The following is a 19,346-nucleotide window of genomic DNA, read 5'->3' on the forward strand; positions in this document are numbered from 1 at the left end:
CAAAAATGTTCGTGACATGAATAAGCTCCTCCCCCAAAAGCTTGCTCTTTTATTATATATGGATGGATAAATGAGCTTTGTTAATAAACTAATTTCCTACATTATAAAGTTTGTTTTAACTTATAATATCCTGTGGTTTAATTACAATATCATATCTAGTATGTTTGATTGCATCACACCAATAAGTCATCTGAGCTGAGCAACAATTCGATTAAAAGAACTTGGCAACACTTATTCCGCCTTGTAAATGTTATGACGATAGTGTTTTAAACAAATGATATTGTAATTAAACCACAAGCACAAGGTATTATAAGTTAAAACAAACTTTATAATGTAGGAAATTAGTTTATTAACAAAGCTCATTTATTGGTTTTCATAAAAAAACTATAAATATTTACACAATAAATTAAAATAATTTTTTTTTTCATCCTATCGTTTTTTATTAATTTTAATATCTTCCCCTCCGAATTTCTCGAGAGCTTTTGAGCTGCAGATTCTCCTCAAAAATAAAAATTACCTTTTTTATACATAAGAAAATCGAAATTAACACGTAGTTTCAAATTTGATGCGTTTTTTGACAGATTGTCAGATTGACTGTACAATACGTACCGTTTCCTTTCATGAGATTTTTTTTTCTTAAACAAAGAAAGCTTAAGAACAAATCAGACGAGGGATTCAGTTGGCGGCCGTATAATATAGTACAAAAGCACGAGAAATAGATTATATATATAAAAGGTTCAGTGTGTATGTGTGTGTGTGTCAGTTTCGTGAAGAAAACAACAACAACAAAAAAAGAAAATAGATGAAGACAAAAAAAAAGTGTTTTTCAAATGGGCACATATCATCAAATTATTGAAGGCAAAAGAGAGAATATTAAAGATGGCTAGACAGCCCGAGGGGACTGGAGATTTGAATGTGATGAGACAGGCGGAAGAACATGCAAGAACATTTGCAAGCTGTCCGAGCGGATTTGATGAAAATCTTTTCATGGAAATTTTTTTAAAGGGGGAAAAAACACACACAACACAAATGAAAAGGTAGAAAAATAAAATAAAAAATAATAATTTTTTTTATTCGATTGAACTTTGTCAACGCCATTTTTGTTGGTTTTCTTTTCTAGCAGATAAAAATAATGTGGCCGAAGTTTTCCAACACGAAACATCGCTGCCCCATATTGTTGATGAGAAAATTGATGACAAGAGAGAAACAAGACGTTATTGAAGAGTGAAATTGCAAAAATTTGGATAATTCAAAAGAAAAAAAAAGCGTGAGTGTATGGGCCAATCGAATCGTCGGCACGAACCACAGAGGAATTCACAAAAATTTCAGTTGATTTTAATCGAAACAAAATAAAAAAATAAAACAAAAGAAGAAGAAAAAAAATATCCAACAAATGAGGATGTTAAGAAGAGTTTATACAATCGAAAACTATTGACTTTGGAGGCATATCTCGTGAATAGATTTGTCTTTAGGGGGATTTAATTAAATGACATTTCTTAATTTTTTTCGTCTACTTTTTTTTCCCTTCTTCCTCAAGACAAAATGCAAACGAGAGCTGCAATCGGTTCCTTTTTTTTTCCTTCTTCTTCTAGCTTCGAGATATTTATATTAAATCTTTATTACTAAATTATTACCGTCGCATATGAAAAAAGTAAAAATTCTTTTTTTCTTTGTTTCTTTTGTAAAAACACAAACACACGAAAGGTGAACGAAAGAAAGCTGCCTTCAGATTCTTGATGTAGCTGTGTTGAAAAAATCGGGGCGGAGCTTGCGACCTCGTGGTTTGCATTTGAAATCGAATGACTTAGATTGCGTAAAATTGAACCTGCAAGTTTTTTTGTAAAAATGGGGAGGAAAAAAAACGAGAAGAAAAATGCGGCTAATCATTTAAAAAATGAAGTCGAGATAACTACCGGGTTAAAGTAACAGAAAAAAGACAGAGAAGAAGGACTATATATCTTCATGCTACATGTGGGGGGGGGGGGGGATTTGTTGCTGAGTTTTTGGGTTGTTTCTTCATTTTCTTTTCCCAGCACGGCACAAAGTTCCAAAGATTCAAACAACGCCCTCCATGAAAGAGGTGTCGAGGTGCTGGATCAACGTCCGGATGAACGCCATCTCTTTGCGGGCGTTGTCAAAGATGACTTTAGGATCGGAGGCGTTGCAGCGGAGGCAGTTGGGTGCCATCACCATGGCCAAGTTGCTGGCGTCCATTTTGGTCACAGAAGACACTTCGGTCTGCGAAAAGATCTGCAGAGATAAAAAAAAGAAAATGAGCAACTGGAATAGAAGAAGAATAGGAAAAAGAACACGGAAGAACCTGTAGGAAGCGGATGAGATACGATAGAACCAGTCGGTGAAATTCTGGCAGACGGTGAACTATGGCGACGGCTCGCTCGGGATCGGCACAGTATTGAACACAATCCTGATACAGTTCATCAGGGATGAGACTCTCGTAAAGTTCGCGGTACCAAAGTTTCAGCAAAGAGGCCGGGACGTGAGCGTCGCTAACGGGACACAATTCCCATTGGTCCATTCGATTCTTTAAGCTATTGACTTCGTCTACATCTGCAGGAACTCTGCGATGTGAAATAATAACACAAAAAAAAAGAGAAATAGAAATGAGGTTAAAGGCGGGAGGCAATTAGGGGCGGAGTTTGTTTGGCGCACCTAAAAATGCCTTCGGTTTGAGCGCCTTGGAGTCGAAGGATCTCTTCTGATAACGTTGTCTGGATCCAGGGCAGTTTGCGATGAGGGAAGCGATCGCGCTGGACCATCATTATCTCCTCCAGGGTGTTGCCAAACATGCTGGGCCGGAAAATTTGCAACTAAAGTGCCGGAAGAGAAGGAAAAAAATAAATAAACAGGTATTATTCAAATGACGCCCTAGATTATCAATGAAATGATTCAAAACGCACCCTGGCTTGCTCGATTTCTTCTAAAGTGGGTTTGCGCTCGTGGCGTCGTCCGGCAGCACCGATCCGCATCAGCCGTCGACAACTAATCGTGGCGTAATGAGACACTTGCACCTAAAAGTTTAAAAAAGAAGAATGAAAATTTGGGCAACAGATGGCGTCCAAGTCTAACAATCGGCGTACGTGAATGGGCCATTTGGCGACTTCGGTGAAATTCAGACCGGGATCGCGATGACGGTTGATGTAGCCATCGAGATAAGGCTCCAGCTTGGGCGAAGGTGGGAAGAAATAGAGGCAGACGGCCATCAGCTCCCAACCGCGTCTGAGACTCTCCCTGGAAACGGGCCAGAATAAACACAAGAAGACATTCCAGATAAATGTTTATAATAATCAAACGGCCATCTCAAAGACGTACTTGCGAGGATTCTCCGTCGTCTGACGACAGACATGCAAATAGAGCTCGTCACGGAGGGCCGGCTTGTTCCAGGCGTGATTGCACAGTTCCAGGGCCACAGAGTTGCACGTCATGCCCGGCTTGCACTTGCGATCGCCCATGTAAATCTGCACTAATTTGAAGAGATCGCAGGCCTCCTTCTTCAGGGTCTTGTCTTCCAGCGGGAGCATCGGCTTGCGGATGGGATCCTTGGACCAGCTGAGCATGTCCCGGATCGACAAATTCTTGCGGAACAGGCCCTTCTTGTGGATGTTGAGGTGGCTCTGAGCGTACTTTTCAATGTCGCCCTCGGTCGGAGTGGTGGGACCCTTGCCGTTGGGCCCAAGCTGCAAGGAACATTCAGGATCGATCAAGTTAAAGCTCAGAGTGCAGACGGAAAGTATTCAAGTACTACTACCGTTGACGAAGATCGCTGCAACGGACTAGTCTTGCTGGAAGGTGCCGGTATGGCGGAATCCACTGACTGACGGAATCCTTCCATGGCGAACGGCTGAGGACATAGACGAAATAAAATAAAAACCAATTAATGGATCGAGTGGAAAATCGATGGAAGCCCAACACTCACCCCGGCTCGGTCCATGACTGGCGAGTACAGCGAACTCGACGGATGGATCATCATGGATTCTTTGGGGCGAGGGCGGAGTGAGGACGTGGAACCCGAATGCATCAGGGCCGACGAATTGGGAGAAACCACCGAGCCGGAAGCCATAGGACCGTCGGGGAGGCTGCGGTAAGTGCCGCCGGAAATGCCCGGATCGGCTTCCGTGTACTCCGGCTCGACAATCACATCCGCACTGACTGTGTAGCCGCTGGGATTGGGCCCCGACCCGGGGCCGAAGTGATGCAGCAAAGTCTTTGACTGCTGGCGGTGCGGCGGAGCCGGTGGCAAGAGGAACTGGGTGTAGTGATCGTCTTCTTCCAGGTATTGGCTTTCGTCCAGGTATTCCAGTGACGACGAATCCTCCACGTTCGACATGCCTGCAATAAGCAAAACGACATTTAATCTCATCATCTCAATTAATAAGAGTCGCAAATCAAATTGTTTACCTTCATCATCGGCAAAGTCATCGCTGTCGTCGTGTTCCGGCGGATGGAGATGAGTGGGAACCCGTAGGCGGTGACGAAGTGAGTCGTGCTCTTCCTCGTCGTCGGATCGAAAGTGATCGGCGCCGGTTCGCCCACCACCGCCGCCACCGCCGACTCCTCCGCCTCCGTCCTCGGCGATGGGCGACGAGTCTCCGAATCGGTAGCCGGACAATTTGGCCTGTTCCAGGATGTACTGCTGCAGTGGCAAGAGATGGGCCTGGGCTTTCGAATCCAGGTAATAATTGTAATCTATGTTGGAGTAGAGCGGGACCGGGTCGTAAACGGGACCGCCGGCCGCCTCCACGGCGCTGCCGTTGGCATCGGCCGCCATTGCGGACGCAGTCGACGGCTGGGAAGATGAGGAGAGATTGCCCATGGCCGAAGCTCCCAGCTGGGCCGAAGGAGACGAGGAAGAAGGAGATGATTTGGTGCCGGCACTCGTCTTGGTCCGGCTGTCCTGAGAGGCCCGACTGCCCGTCGTTGCCAATCCGGAATCTCCGGCCGAGTGAGGTGACGAGTCGGTGGATCGGAGGACGCGGCCCAGCGAGTCCCGCTGCTCCTTGCTCTCCCGTTTTGGACTAGGACTGGAATCGGACCCAAAGCTGCCGCCAGGGCCTCCATATTGGCGCGGATGATCCCTTCCGCCGCTTCCGGTCGACGACGACGTCCGGAACGAAGCCGACGAGCCCAGTGGCCTCTGCTGCCTCGGCTGCTGCTGCTGCTGCTGCTGGGACGACGACGACGACAAGTGCTGCAATTTCGGCGAGTCCAGCTGCGAGTGGTGGTAGACCCGGGCCGGTTTGCCCGTGGACCCTCCGCTGCCGCCCGATTCAAACGACCGCTGCTTGCGATTGATCATGGGCGTGCACAGACTATCCACTCCCGGAGCGCTCTCGCTGTTGGCTCCCGACAGGAGCTGGTGCTCCCGCTGGGGCGACCACAAGTCGAATAGCGGACCCTGGCCGCGAGCCTTTGAAAAATAAAAATCAAAAAATGAAATAAAATCAAAAATCAAGAAATCAAAAATCAGAAACAAGAGATAAAACACGGACGCTACAATCTGGAACGACGTTTATCCTCACGAATTCCGCATTTGCCCTTTGAGCCGGTTGTTGTTGTTGTTTTTTACTGTTGAAGATGAGACGTGATTTGTTTTGTTCTTCCTCGTGACCGACAATCAAGCATCCATAAATAATGATCCGCCTCCCAGATCTTTCACACACGCCCCGCCATCCATTCAAAATTTGGTTTGATTATTAGTCGGTGTGTCCAGGGCCCTCTTTTGTTTTCTTCTCTTCTTCTTTTTATATATATATTTCGGGAATGCCAAACTGAGAAAATCTTTTTTGAAATTTTTTTAACGGCAATAGAATAATAATCAGAGCGGCGCCACTCTCATTTTGTCGTGTTAATATTTTACGACGGGACCCAGTTGTTTTCAAATTCTTTTCTCTCTCTCATCTAAACAACAAAATGGGGAGAGATTGAAATTTGTGTTTTTCGGTTGTTGGAATGAGGAAAAAAATCGTTAAAAGAAAATGCAATCATCCTTAGACGTAGTAAAACGCGTAAAAATAGAGATTTCAAAAAACGTCATAGGCGTGACTATTAAGGGCAAATGTCAGAGCACGTCTGATTCCTTCTAAAAAGGATTTTCATTTCAAAAATCCTCACGTCCGTTTTTTGTTCCCCCCCCCCCCCGCTCTTTGAATCTCACCCAACTTTTTTTTAGGGGGAAGGGAAATAACTTTCTGTTATACCCATCCTTTTATATTTCCCATTGAATAGGAAAAAAGAAAAAAAAAAATAGGATTTCACACCAAAACAACCGTTACGGGTTGTTGGCACCTCCGGCATTTGATATAACCAGCTAAGACGACCGCGCCCCCATTTGACATTTCTTGATCCTGATCCACCTACTCCAGAGAACCGCGGGGCCGCGACAAGATGATGCACAAGACTTGTATGCATATTTCTTCTGTTGTTACGTGTAAAAGTTTGAAAAAAAAAAGTTTCTAGTTGGAGGGCCTCAACACTCGTTTGTCTTATTCCTACCCATCATGACGTCCAATGATCATGACAGCATCTTGGGCGGGCCCGCCCTCTCGGAGGAATTTTAATGGATCACACCATCTAACCCCCCCAACAACCTCCCATCTTACGATATCCCACCCAAAGGGGAGGAAAAAAAACGACTTAAACTAACAAAAACTAAGACACACAAAAAAAAGTAGTTAGGTGCTAGTCCAAAGTTGAAGTTTTGGACTGGTAGTTGTTGTTGTTGCTGTTTAGATTTCGCCCAATCTGGACCAATACTAAGCGAGGACAAGATATTGTCAGTTAACGAGCGGACGTTATCTCTCGCCAGTTAACGAGAAGCCATCAAAAGTCCCACGGGCGGTTTTGTGCGTTGGCTCTGGACCCCCCTGGATCTCTCAGCGATGGTTGGTGGTCCGTCTCCGCACACACACACAGAGAGACCATCAACCCCCCCTCACCTCATCCCAAAAGGGCAAAAACAACAAGACAAGAAAAGAAATAGATTCGAATCTCTTCTTTTTTCGTTGTTGTTGTTTTTGTTGTTGTTGTTGTTGCGTTACCGTTTGAGGTCGTCGTTGTTGCATGAAGCTCAAACTCCTGGAAAGAGATCCGTCGCGATAAAAGAGGTCGTTGGGTTTGTGGCTGCGGACGGGCGTCGGGGTGGTGCTGGTGCTGTTGCTGCCCATCAATAAGCCGGCCGAGCCCATCAATCCCGACACGGGACTCGTTTCAGAGTCCAGGCTGCGCTGGCGAGACAATTCCATTCCGCCGCCACCGCTTCCGCTCCCTCCGCCGCCGACTCCGCCGCCACCGCTGCTGCCGCCACTGCCCTTCTTCCGGCTGGAAAGCGGAGTGCTGGCCGTGCTGCCGATGCCAAACTCCAGGGGCGGAGGATCCAGGGTCGGCCTCCGCCCACTCGACGGAGTCCCGCGGAGCGGCGAAGTCAGCGACGATCCGCCCAGAGGACCCGATCCGGCGCTGCTGCCCAGCTTGTCGGAGCGTTTGCTGAGCGAGAGAGTGCTGGAATCGCTGGATCGTCCGGAATCTTGAGACTTGCCGTGCCGGTTGTACCATCCGCCGTGACTGGTGCCTCGACGGACCTTCCTCTGCTGCTGCTGCTGCTGCTGGGCCGAGAGCTGGGCCAGCGGCTCCAGGTGAGCCTCGTCCACATCCTCGTCGCTCTGCGGATGCTGACAGTGGCCGTGCTTGTTGATGCTGCCCGAAGTGCTTCCACACTGGTGATTGTGGTGATTGTGATGGTGGTGGTGATGGTGGTGACGCCGGTGAGGGCGTGGCGAGGCCACAGGTGACGTCGAGCACGTCTGAGTCCCCGTCCCGGTCATAGCGCTGACCGATCCTCCTCCGCCGGAAGAAGGCCGAGAAGACTCGTGATGCTTTTCCACACTGCGCCTGGTCCCGCTTCCGCCAGTGCTTCCATTGCGATCATTCCGGCTCTGAATTTTTTTTTAAAAGAAAAGGGAAAAACATTTGATGAATGTTCTTCGCAATCCTTCAAAAATGGAAGAAAATGTCAAGAAATACCAAAGCGGAACGTGACGGGGTCTGAGTGGAAACGGATTCCTTTTTGGCTGCCGGCCGGACATTCTCGGTTGATGGGCCGTTTTGAGACGGCGATAGAGATTCATCACCCCCTTTTGACGAGGCCGAATCTTGGCTGGGCGATTTGACTTGAGTATTCTGCTTCAGCGTCTGTATAAGAAAACGAAAATAAAGAAAATGAAAATAAATCAAACAAAATCAGCCGGATCCACTCGACAGCAGACGCAAAGTTGCGTAACCAAGTTGACAACAACTTCAACTGTTTTACATACGTATATCCCCTCCTCAAAAGTCTAAGAGAAGGGTTTTGTGCCTCCTCCATGTTCCTTCCAGGACAATTTCAAGATGAACTAAACAGCTTTCTCTCTCTCCTATCCGAAAATAGATTTCTCTCTCTTGTCTTTTTTTCTTTTTCCCCGGATAGAATAAGGCCAACCATCGTCCAAACTGTTATGTGTGTACCTCCCACGCCTCTTCTCTCTTGGGATTCTTTTTGCGTCTCTCCTTCGCAACCCAAAAAACGGGGAGGAAAAATAAACGCAGAAGATCAAAAAGTGCCGGGCTCTGTTCTCTCGCACACACAAAATGCGTTTGTTGTCAACATTCCAACATTGCCCGTTCGTCAAAAACAAGAAAATGAAGCCAAAACTTGGGGGGAAAACAATTTTTTCACGACTGTTGCTCAATAATTTTTGGGGGGGCTAGAAAGAAAAACGAAATAATTGTCTGAAAAAAAGGGCGTCAGCTGTGAGGGGGGCGTATCCGTTTGAAGCGCGTGACGTAGAGTTGCACGCAACGCTCGGCGACCTTCCTGTTTTTCATCCCAAGACCATGACACACACACACAGTGTGTGTGTGTGTCGGCTATTTAAACTTTGTCCCCTTTCGGAAGGAGATTGACGGGAACCCGTAACGTCTTCTAACACGCAAACGTCAAATTTTTGTGAAAACACAAAAAGGAAAAACTAAAGAGCACGGAAATATACTAATTCCTTCCCATCCATCCAGCCAGCACACACAGAGAGAGAAAATGATGGAGGATGTCGGAATTCCGGAACTGATAAAGAATCTCTCCCCCCCCCCCCCACCCCAGACACACACACCCTTAACTGTTGTTGTTCCAAGTAGGAAAAACACGGACGCCGGTGTACGCGTTTATGGTTGAGCATTTTTCGGCGGGTATTGAGAGATTAGAAACGGGAGAAGAAGAAACCAAAAAAAAACAAACGGAATCGCAGCGGAATTGACACACACACACAAAAAGTGGTGGTGGTAAAAAAAATGGGCCGCACCTGTAACTTGGCCAGCGGGATGATGTCGCAGTTGGGCGGCCTGTGCCAGACGGTCCGTTGGGTGGCGGCGTTATAGTAATAGAAGCGCGATGTCTTGTGGTCGAACAACTCCCACCACTGGTTGTCCGTCGTCCGTTTCCTGTTTCAGATCCAAAAAAAAAAAAAAAGAAGTTAAAGAAATCGGCCACATTAAAAACATGATTTTGATTCTTTCGACTGAAAAATCTAACACAATCACGCATATCGGAAATACGCGACTTCATTTTTCTGCGCCAAACAAGGTTAGTAGGGTAGGTCGCCCAGCCAAGCGGGACGGACTTAACGACAAGGACAAATCGCTTCTTCTTTTTCTTTTTTAGTTTTTTCGTTTTTTAACGCGTTTCGGAATTCTTTTTGCGCGTTCCCGAAAATCGGGCAACCCTAAAAAAGGCGATAATCACTCCCTTCTTTTGCCCGTCGCCAAAAACAAAACAAAAAACAACTAAAAAAAGACAGGTAAATCGTGGGAGAGAGAGAGTCGGTCGTTATTCGAGCGCTCAAACAATTTGGGCATGAATTGAAGAGAAAAAACTGAACCAGCACCACCGACGACGACACATTTCCACCCGCAAAACGTCCGATTTTAGACATTTCAATTGACAAAACTTTCACGACCGGCTTTGCCATTTTGTTGAATTGGCCGTCTATAACCGCTATACTCTATTACCGACCAGGACCAGAACCAGGACCAGACCAGAAAGAAGAAAACAAACTTACACTGAAACGCCAGGCGGCGGATCCCAGACGCATTCGCCGGTCGTCAAGTTGGCGTACATGTGTTCTTTGGTCCTCGGCTCGATGATCTCCACCCACTCCATTCTGTAAATGCGTTTCAAATCAAATACACACACAAAAATGAATAAACAAAGAAATCAAGCCAAAACACATCAAAACGGCATCATTTTCGATTATATCAGAAATCAAATGTTTTTAAACATTTCCTCAGAGATCTATCAAAAAATAAATAAATATAAACAAATCACCGAAACGAATTAATCGACGGGCCGGGTTCGGGGGGATTTGGGGGAACGCGGGAGGAAGAAAACAAGTGGGCACTGGGATTTTCGGGGTCCGCCAGATGTTGCTACTTCGTCACACACACACACAAAGCGGCTAGGCCAACCCTAACGTGATGTATGGTGCCAACATCCACACGAGCGAGAGCTGGAATCGCAGCTGGATTTTTCTTGCTCAAAAAGAATAAGGGAAGGAAGGAAGGAATAGAGAATGAGAAGAACGCCCACAATCTAAAAACCCCCCCACGTACGTCTACACGGTCCGCGCACGAGCCGCCTCTGTCCGGCTAGCGGGGAGAGAAGAGGAGAGAAGAACCCGTTTGGCTAAGTTTTTTCGTCTGCATCATTATTATCATCATCATGACTCTATTTTCCTCCTTCAAAGAGAAGAAGAAGCTTTCTTATTAAGAGTCATGAGAAGCGGCCGCCATCTTCTCCGATTCCTACAGAAAAATCAAATAAAAAAGTCCCAAGAATTTGAGAGCTGAAGAAAAGAAAATGGGAACGTAGAAATTGGTGGGGGGAACCGGCTCTGCCGAGAGCTTTCTTTTTATTTCTTTTTCTCACAACTGCACACAACACTGAACTGACAACTTCTTACAACAAGATCTTGTTTAGAATATCTATCGAAACGATAGCAGTCTCAGCAGCAACAACAACACAGCCTACACTGCTAGAGCTGGACCCCGGTTGGTGCTGGCCTTTTCATCGGCGAAACCCCCCGGAGCCATAGGGATATTGTTAATGGCTTTCCTATAAAGTTCTCTTCTCTCTGGCAGTCCAGCCGGACCTTTTAAAGGACCGAAAAAGTTCGTCCGTTCGTCCGTCTTCTTCTTCTGTTGTTTGTCTGATGATGTCCGCCCGCTATGACTCAACCTTAACGGCCACTACTACGCTTTAGCTGCTGCCCAGTTTTAAAAATAAAACCAATAGTGAGAGACCAGCAGTAGCGAGGCCCTGATGGACTCGACGGACCGCGAGCGGGGGCTTTTGTTGTTCCGTCCCTGCGCCCGTTTGATGGCTGCCAGCTCTTTTCAGCGGGGGCTGCTGCCGGCCGTGACACGCCAGTTGAGAGAATCAAAAAGAACTGGCCATCAGTTTATTTTCCGATTGAAAACGATGATGAATCAACTGGGAAATTGAATTTGATTTATGAGCCGGGCGACGGACTGTGCAAAGAGAGAGAGACAAACGTGGAATCAAAAGGGAGGAAGGACGTCCAGTTGGCCACCACAACATCATCATCACCGTCATGATGGCCACATCCTTTGCATAACTCAACCAGAGAGAGACAGAGAAAGTGAGAAAGTCCCATTTTGGGTTGTTGTCTGCAGTTTCTCACTGGGCGGAGAGAAAAAAAAAAGTGAAAGAGAAAACAAAAAAAAACAATCGAATAACGCGATAATGATGATGACACGAGAAAGTTGGCTGTCCATTCAGTCTCCCCTAAAAATTTATTCAATTCCTTTTTAAAAAATAAAAATGAATTTCCAGTCACGAAAATGAATCGAATGTCTCGACTCGTTTGAGCCAAACATGCAACAATTAGATAAGATTTAAGATTGTTCTTTCCATAAGAAAAATCAAGTTCATTCAGAATTCGAGTCGGTTACAGCACACACCGGGATAAATGCTAATGTTATTCATATATAATCGAACCATTCCGAGAGCCGTCTAGAGCCGTCTAGAGCCCGATATTATCCGCGTCCCATAAATGGGCACGACCTTCCCATATTTGTTGGGATGACATTCAGATTAATAACTTTACATGGTAATAAACAGAAATGGAGAAAGGAGCAGACGATTTCTCTCTTCTCCCAAGAACCCCGGAATTGGAAATGAGAACACAGCAACAATAACAACAACCAGACCCATGACCCATCCGCATTTCGTTTCATTTTTTCCACGAATGGATTTGCCATTTCTGTTGGTTTTGTTTGTTTGTTTGTTTCAAACTCTTTCCACCGGCTACTCGTTTCGGAATAGAAATAAATTATTCCTAGTTCTTTTCTTTTTTCGTTTGATGCAACTACACGAGCCAAAATTTAAAAATTCGAAAAAAAAAAAATAAAATAAAATAAAAAGCGTGACTGTTAAAGAAGGGGGAAAGAGGGTTTGGTGCTTAATGGCAGAGCACACGTCGCCACCTGCCCCGTGTTTGACGTTTGAAAGGCAAGAAAAACTCAAAACTTGTTTCCCTTTTGGGTTGAAGGTTTTTCTCTCGACTAAGAAATGAGATCCAGACATCCGGTCAAAGGTCATAATACCTCGTTATTCTTCTTCTTCTACTTCCCCAACTAGTCCAATTTCGTTTTTCTACTTTTTGGCATTCCACCACACACACAAGAGAGAGACACTCATCAACCGGAATTGGGAGAGCCCAGAAGAGAAGAAAATAAAGGAGGCAACAACATTCCTTCATCCTTCCTTCTCCTCCTCCCCCTCTTCTCTTTGCATTTTCTCTTTTGTGGGACAAACTACTATTTTTACTTGTCAATGTTTCGCTCAGAGCAGCTATAGCAGAAAAAAGGGCGTCCCGCATTCACGATCACGGACCGATAAAACGGACAATTGCCCATGTGTTTTTCTTTTCTTTTCTTTTCTTCGCATCTTCTAGACGAGCGTGTGTACGTGCGGTTGTACATATCGATCGAAGGGGGCCTGTCCAAGTCACAAAAAAATTTCCCAATACCCGAAAAACATGTTGTGTGTCCTGTCTGTTTCTCTATCGCATGGTGGGGGGGAAAGCTAGTCGAGAAAATGCAATCAACTCTCCGCGAACGTGCAGGCCAGCCTCCCCCTTTTTCTCCGTGGAACACACAGTATTCGGGTGATTCACATATAGGAGCAGCACAGGAGCAGGAGCGCACAACATAAAGGGGAAGAAGCCGAATAGGGTGGTGGGTGTACACAGTCAAGCGCAAAATAAATAAGAAATGCTCCATCTTCTTTTTTGGGTTTGACGCAGAGTATGTGTTACACTATCTCTCCAACGTGTTCGACATTTTTTTTTGTTTTTAAATAAAATAAAAAATAATGTTATCGAAACCGCAGAAAAAAACAAGGAGGAAAAACAAAAAAAGAGTAGATGGCGACTTTGGCGATTTCACCATTTCCTGTCCGGGGTCGGTCAATTCTTGAAAAGACCGTGGCACACGACTTGAAACCGCAAAAGGGAAAAAAAAAGGAACACGCGACGTCGTATTGGATGGTTGAAGAAAATAACGAAACAAATCCTTCACCTGAGTAATAGTAGTAGTTGGGCTATTGTGATTGATTGTAAATTCCCACCGATCGAAGGAATCTTTCGAATTAATTGATGAGTTTCTATCACGATGAGGATGTCATTGCCGATCAAATAGGGAAACAATCCACACACACAAGAAACTAAAACACTGCGGCCTACGTCAGACAACCCACACACACACACACTAGGAAAATCAAAAATCCTCCCGGAGTTAAGTGCGACCGCTCGCTGGGGAGGTGGTCGACCGACTGAAGACACAAACTCAACTCGGCTCCACACACACACACACAGACACACCACGGTTTTTCTTCTTCTTCTTTCTTTTCTTTCGAAACCAAAACAAGGGAACAACACTTGAAGAAAAAGAAAGAAAAATAAGAACGGTCTGCGATTTTGCACCTCGAGCGGTTCACGATTATTCGGACCGCGGGACGTTTCTCAAGTTGATCGTTTCTTTTTTTTAATGTGATAAATCTAGACTTGGGAATGAGCTCGCGTAAGCTCGTGAAAAATAATCGAAAAATGGGGAGCGAAAAAATACACACACACAGAGAGAAAGATCCGAGTAGCAGCAGCAGCAGGATTTCCCGTCTTTCATCCGCATGTCTCTCTTCGTGGTTTTCCATCGGGGTGGAGTTGCGTTGAGAGGGGAAGGAGGGACCCGGAGGGAGGGAATACGGGACGCGGAAACCCAAAATGCGGGCGTCGTCGTCGTCGCTGTTCATCCCGTGAAAAACAAAACAAAAAACTCCTTTTTTCATCGTTGTAACTGCGTGTGTGTGTATGCTGGTGTCTTTTCTTTATCTAAATCTTCTTGTTTTTTAAAGGGGAAAAAAAATCTGCCATCACCTTTCGAACGGTTTCCAAGGGAAGAAGAAAACGGTTCCGGCGCAATCCAAATATTATCGCGACTAGAAGCTCTTTTTTTTTCAGTTTTCGGGGTTGTTATTTCTCACCGGTATACGGCGGCGGCAGCGGCCCAACGGTTTTTGTTTAGTCGATGAGTAGAGAGTGAGTGCTAGCATGAGAGAGTGTTGACGCCCTTTAGGATATCAACACCAGCACCGACGGACTGAACGACCGACAGACCGTGTGTGCTTTTAATCCCCCAAAGAGAGAGAGAGAACGCGTCACACACACCAGCCGAAAAAAATGAAAGAAAAGCCTAGGCCGATCATCGCCACCTTGAACCGAAATGTCAATTTTTTTCAATGCAAATCGCGCTGATTGAGGGCAGAGTTGAGGAGGTGTTAGAGACGTAAACCAAAATACATACCTTGGCTAGCTACACTAATGATACTCAAATGGTGATCTTGGCCATTTTTGATCATCCAACGTTGTTGAATCATGAATGAATTTCCATCTCATCAGATTCCTGAAACAACTGACAGGCAGTCCGTCATCCTCTCCATGGATGGGATTTAATTACCACTCGTCTTGTAATTTAACTCTCTTAAGTTGAGATTAATCCTCTGGTATTTACATCACAAGTCTGTTTCGGTCAGATTCAAGGGGGTAAAAACAGTGAGTTGACGTCAACATCAGTGGCAGTACTCAATCCAGGGAATAAGTTGGAGGAAACCTTTGCAGTAACTTACAAAACCCATTAGGAGTAGCTGTAAGCTTGGAGAAATAAAAAAAGAAACGAGACGCCAAAAACTAAAAGTTTCATAACAGCTATTATAGCTTGTTGGTAGACCCACCCTTTACTATATGTCACTGTGAATATGGACGCTGAACGCAAACAAACTGTACGGCCGTTCGTCACTCAATGAATCAATTTGACCGATAAGATGGTTTAGCTTGATAAAGGAACAATTGAGCTTACTTGTTTCGATCAAGGTCTTCCATAACTGCAGATAAACTTCACGGAACTCGGGAAACCATGGCTTTAATATTTCGTGACTGACGTTTAATAGTCGGCCATTTTGCAGTTTTGCTGTGTAGTTGACAGCGCCACCGCTCTTTTTATTTACATCCCGATGTTGATCGAAACAGTGTACAGTAGTAGAAAATGACCGCATTTACAGACAAGCCTTCAGAAATTGGCAAGCAAGAATGGTTGGAAAAGTTGGAAAATGTTCATCTACCGCGTACGAACATGAATCGTCTAGTGATGAACTACTTAGTGACTGGTAAAATTATTTTTTTTCTAGTTGTGTTGTTCTCCTTTTTAACCAGATTGCATTATGACATGAACTTTGCAGAGGGTTTCAAAGAAGCTGCTGAAAAATTTGCATTAGAGGCAGGCTTCAAGGCTCCTGCGGAGCTGGAGAGATTGGATGAAAGGATCAAAATAAGGGATGCCATTCAGGCTGGGAAAATTCAGGAAGCAACAGCCTTGGTTAATCAACTGCATCCAGACTTACTTGATTCAGATCGTTATCTCTTCTTCCACCTCCAACAGCAACATCTCATTGAACTCATCAGGCAAAAAAATATTGAAGAAGCTTTGAAATTTGCTCAGGTAAATTCAACTTACCAAAGTCATCTGCACATAATTTTCATCCCAGAGTTTGTCTATTAAAATAGGAACATTTAGCTGAACGTGGAGAACAGAATCCAGCCATCTTAGGGGAATTGGAGAGAACCCTAGCACTATTGGCCTTTGATGACCCTGAAAAATCCCCCTTTGGAGATCTACTACATACTTCTCACCGTCAACGAGTTGCCAGCGAGTTGAACGCCGCAATCCTCAAGGCAGAGCATCGTGAATCCACAACCCCTCAACTAGTCTCCTTGATGAAATTGGTCATGTGGTCTCAAGATCAGCTTGATCAGAGAAAAGTGGGTGCTAAATTGTCAGAATACTTCTCTGAACTAGTGTCAGGAAAAAGTTGAATTGGACAGTCTTTTATTGTGATGCAGCAGATTAAACATCTTTCCATGTCATTGAAGATTTCTACTAGTTTTATTTCGTTTTATTAGGTAAAATATCCACGGCTGACGGACTTGGCGCGCGCCACACTGGATGACCCGAAGTAAATTGTTTCGACCCCAATCAATTACACTCATTTCTTGTTTTGTTCCTTCCATCGACAAAGTCTCTTCACAAATTACTCTTTAATCAACTGATCCATCGGAATACAGACTCGTTAAAACAACAGGGTGCATCCTGTCAATCCCTTATCCTTAAATACATTGAACATTTTACCAGCCAAAGACAAAATCCATTGCTTTGGAAACCAAACTCGAGTTGGGCTGCGCTGTCGTTCGTTGTTGGTTAACCTTGAGAGTCGATAAACACAAAAGGTGTTGCGTTAGAATTTTAGGACACCATATACGTGATAATATTCTAGTACCTCATAATCAGCTTGTGCTCCTTTGTAAGTCTGAGTCAGTGGTCTAAGATTGCTACGATCCAAAGCAGAGGGAGTTCCACTGGTTCCCAAGGCAAACGAACTGCTTCGATCCCAGATTGCTGGTTGTGGAGTTGAAGTGATTCTCATGGCTGGAGTGCTCATACCTGGCATGTTTTCCTTTCTATTTTCCTCCATAATGGACTGTAAAATACAAAAAGTTAAATTAGACATCAAAGTTATCTTTTCTTCTGGTGATCGTGTGAATTACCCCATCAGTACAGGGAACTACACCAATTATGAGAGTGTCAGTCAAAAGTCTGCCATTCCTGGCTAGGGCTTTTCTAGCTTGTAAGCGGCTGGCAAACTTCAAATGCATCCAGTTTCCCTGAGAGCGAAAATAGAAGTGAAAGAGTAAGAAAACAACAAATTCTAAAGAAAGAGGCTGCCAAAGCTTATATACCTGTGAAGGAATATGATGCTCTAAAATATGTCCCCACATGGCTGTTTGTGTCAAAACATAGGAAGCAGCAGTGGGTGGGAAACCAAAAACTGTGACCCATGTACCAGAATCAGAATCTTCAAATGTGTCTGATTGGTCAACTTGAGAATTTACGCTATAATTTGCATGGGGGGTTGAGGGAAGGTGATGATAATCAGAAGGGGTGGAAGGGGTTGATGGGCCTGTAGCTGAAAATAGACGCTGTACAGGTGGGCCTCCAGGTTTGTCAGTTTTTCCAATTAACCTACAACCAATAAATTTAATATAAATGTATGGATAATTTTTTTAATTTGTGATACCTGTTGGCCTTTGGAGTCTGGACTGATGCTGAAGGAGGGGAAACAGATAGATAACCTGACGTTGAGGGCCCCTTCATCATTTTCATAGGGCTAGTTTGGAAAGGCCGACCACCACCCTATGGAAAGTCATTTACAGTACTGGATAAGAAACAAACTTTCAAAAGTGCCTTACCTGGCTCGTAATGTCACCCATTAAATAACCAGGCAGATATTGTGCTCCACTTTGCTGGACATTCGGATATACTCCCGTACCTGACGATGGACTTGTGGGAGAACCTAAGGCCATGGGTTCCATTTTATTAGAAGCTAGAAAAACGACAAAACTTTTATTAGATTTTGATTACATCAAGAATATACAAACATAATGTAGTTCTCAATACCTCTTTACGAAAAAAAACGTTCGATAAAATTTTAAACAATCTTCTGAGTACTGACGTTTGAGAGTTGGGTGTTGCCAAACAGCAATTAAGACATTCTGCAAACCAGGATGCAAATTGGATTTTTACGGGTAAAATTATTCTATTGAATAAATTGATGATTAAACTAATAAAAATATTAAAAATGTTATGAGAAGATTTTTTTTTAGTTTGTATAATTTAATTTCAAAATTATTTAAACGTTTAGGTGGCGCTGCTAACGCGTAAACACGAAAATTGGGTAAGATTTGAAGATTTGAATTTACCACTTTTACTATACGCCCAGCTTTAATGTTTGTGTAGTTAAAAACTCAAAACTGATCAAGTGATCAAAAACTTGGGGTAAAATAAATGTACAAGATGATGTTATCAACCAACTAAAGCAAAGGAAAATTAATTTGATAATAGCCTACTATCGCATGTGAAAAGTGAAAGCCATGCTTTGTGTCTGTATGTTATGGATGATAGTTTTATTAGAACTTGAAAATTTTGTTTTGCACGTTGATGAATTCTTTTTCTGACGGGTTGAGGAAGAGACGCCACATCTTTCCTGTTCATATCCCATTGAAATTGTTTAACTGTCATCTATTCGTCACTGTGTTTAGGCCTAGCAAAACGGTCAGGATACTTATCGCCTGTTATCGCCGCCCCTACGATAATCCCGAAAACTTTGCTGCACATTTTAATTACCAGTCTCTCTTTCTGCTTTCGTTGATTTTAATGTAGAATATAATTACGAAACAAAACCGATTGAAATTCAGTGTATTAAAATTTTACTAATATCGATTAATCATCGATACACCATATTATATGTTGGTGCCGATTAACCACTGAAATTGTAAAGATATTTATTTTATAATATTTAATATGGGAGGCGAGTGGGTGAATTGAATAAGGCGTCACTTGGGAACAGGTGCACCTTGAGTTAAGGTAAAGGGTTCGAAACCACTAGTAAGCAAATTTAGTTGCTCACACACCCGCTCTGGCGCCACTAATCGAACTATCGGCGAATCTAGCGATTCTAGACAGAGGTCCCGTCCGCGGGTATAGGCTCAGACTAAGAATCCCAATTGGTAATCAGGTGGTAGTCAGGTGTAGTGCCTGATGAGATGTACTTGATCTAAAGTCATACTAGAGGGTCAGTCCGTGCATGCGATGATGTTAGACTAATGGGGTTATTG

General features: G+C 44.3%; 3 protein-coding genes across 5 annotated transcripts; 1 reads left to right on the top strand and 2 right to left on the bottom strand.

Moving 5' to 3' along the window:
• Positions 1 to 674: 674 nt before the first annotated feature.
• Positions 675 to 15,615, bottom strand: LOC124191436 (AT-rich interactive domain-containing protein 1B-like). 3 transcript variants are annotated; one of them, XM_046584638.1, is made up of 14 exons: positions 15,478 to 15,615; positions 10,104 to 10,205; positions 9,348 to 9,486; positions 8,038 to 8,205; positions 7,056 to 7,949; positions 4,417 to 5,425; positions 3,935 to 4,347; positions 3,767 to 3,859; positions 3,331 to 3,695; positions 3,099 to 3,249; positions 2,919 to 3,029; positions 2,671 to 2,828; positions 2,321 to 2,579; positions 675 to 2,250 (listed from the first exon to the last, which is right to left on the bottom strand). In XM_046584638.1, the coding sequence occupies exons 1-14, from the start codon at positions 15,498 to 15,500 to the stop codon at positions 2,056 to 2,058; spliced, it is 4,080 nt and encodes a 1,359-aa protein (XP_046440594.1). In that variant the 5' UTR covers positions 15,501 to 15,615; the 3' UTR covers positions 675 to 2,055. The 3 variants fall into 3 exon arrangements, with proteins under 3 accessions (XP_046440594.1, XP_046440596.1, XP_046440595.1); XM_046584640.1 differs by lacking the exon at positions 15,478 to 15,615 and adding an exon at positions 14,926 to 15,446; XM_046584639.1 differs by lacking the exon at positions 15,478 to 15,615 and adding an exon at positions 13,645 to 14,833.
• On the top strand, positions 15,606 to 16,753 carry LOC124191438 (glucose-induced degradation protein 8 homolog). Its single transcript, XM_046584642.1, has 4 exons — positions 15,606 to 15,784; positions 15,857 to 16,116; positions 16,182 to 16,436; positions 16,578 to 16,753. Exons 1-4 carry the CDS (start codon positions 15,664 to 15,666, stop codon positions 16,632 to 16,634), a joined length of 693 nt encoding a protein of 230 aa, XP_046440598.1. The 5' UTR covers positions 15,606 to 15,663; the 3' UTR covers positions 16,635 to 16,753.
• On the bottom strand, positions 16,487 to 18,250 carry LOC124191437 (nucleoporin NUP35-like). The gene is made up of 7 exons (XM_046584641.1): positions 18,130 to 18,250; positions 17,922 to 18,055; positions 17,750 to 17,865; positions 17,412 to 17,694; positions 17,220 to 17,336; positions 16,952 to 17,152; positions 16,487 to 16,877 (listed from the first exon to the last, which is right to left on the bottom strand). Exons 2-7 carry the CDS (start codon positions 18,042 to 18,044, stop codon positions 16,800 to 16,802), a joined length of 918 nt encoding a protein of 305 aa, XP_046440597.1. The 5' UTR covers positions 18,045 to 18,055; positions 18,130 to 18,250; the 3' UTR covers positions 16,487 to 16,799.
• Between the last annotated feature and the right edge of the window lie 1,096 nt (positions 18,251 to 19,346).

The sequence above is a fragment of the Daphnia pulex genome, chromosome 3 (genome assembly GCF_021134715.1).
Source record: "Daphnia pulex isolate KAP4 chromosome 3, ASM2113471v1".
Lineage (NCBI taxonomy): Eukaryota > Metazoa > Arthropoda > Branchiopoda > Diplostraca > Daphniidae > Daphnia > Daphnia pulex.

What these genes read in the sequence shown, in the direction of transcription:
- LOC124191437 (XM_046584641.1), bottom strand. Translation starts at nt 18,044, where the DNA reads ATGGAACCCATGGCCTTAGGTTCTCCCACAAGTCCATCGTCAGGTACG. An exon ending in TGGGTGACATTACGAGCCAG is followed by an intron (nt 17,866 to 17,921) that starts GTAAGGCACTTT and finishes GACTTTCCATAG; the next exon opens with GGTGGTGGTCGGCCTTTCCA. An exon ending in GAGCACAAGCTGATTATGAG is followed by an intron (nt 16,878 to 16,951) that starts GTACTAGAATAT and finishes TCGACTCTCAAG; the next exon opens with GTTAACCAACAACGAACGAC.
- LOC124191438 (XM_046584642.1), top strand. Translation starts at nt 15,664, where the DNA reads ATGACCGCATTTACAGACAAGCCTTCAGAAATTGGCAAGCAAGAATGG. An exon ending in GATGAACTACTTAGTGACTG is followed by an intron (nt 15,785 to 15,856) that starts GTAAAATTATTT and finishes TGAACTTTGCAG; the next exon opens with AGGGTTTCAAAGAAGCTGCT. An exon ending in AAGCTTTGAAATTTGCTCAG is followed by an intron (nt 16,117 to 16,181) that starts GTAAATTCAACT and finishes CTATTAAAATAG; the next exon opens with GAACATTTAGCTGAACGTGG.
- LOC124191436 (XM_046584638.1), bottom strand. Translation starts at nt 15,500, where the DNA reads ATGGAAGACCTTGATCGAAACAA. An exon ending in CCCCGTCACGTTCCGCTTTG is followed by an intron (nt 7,950 to 8,037) that starts GTATTTCTTGAC and finishes AAAAAAATTCAG; the next exon opens with AGCCGGAATGATCGCAATGG. An exon ending in CAGTCATGGACCGAGCCGGG is followed by an intron (nt 3,860 to 3,934) that starts GTGAGTGTTGGG and finishes CTATGTCCTCAG; the next exon opens with CCGTTCGCCATGGAAGGATT.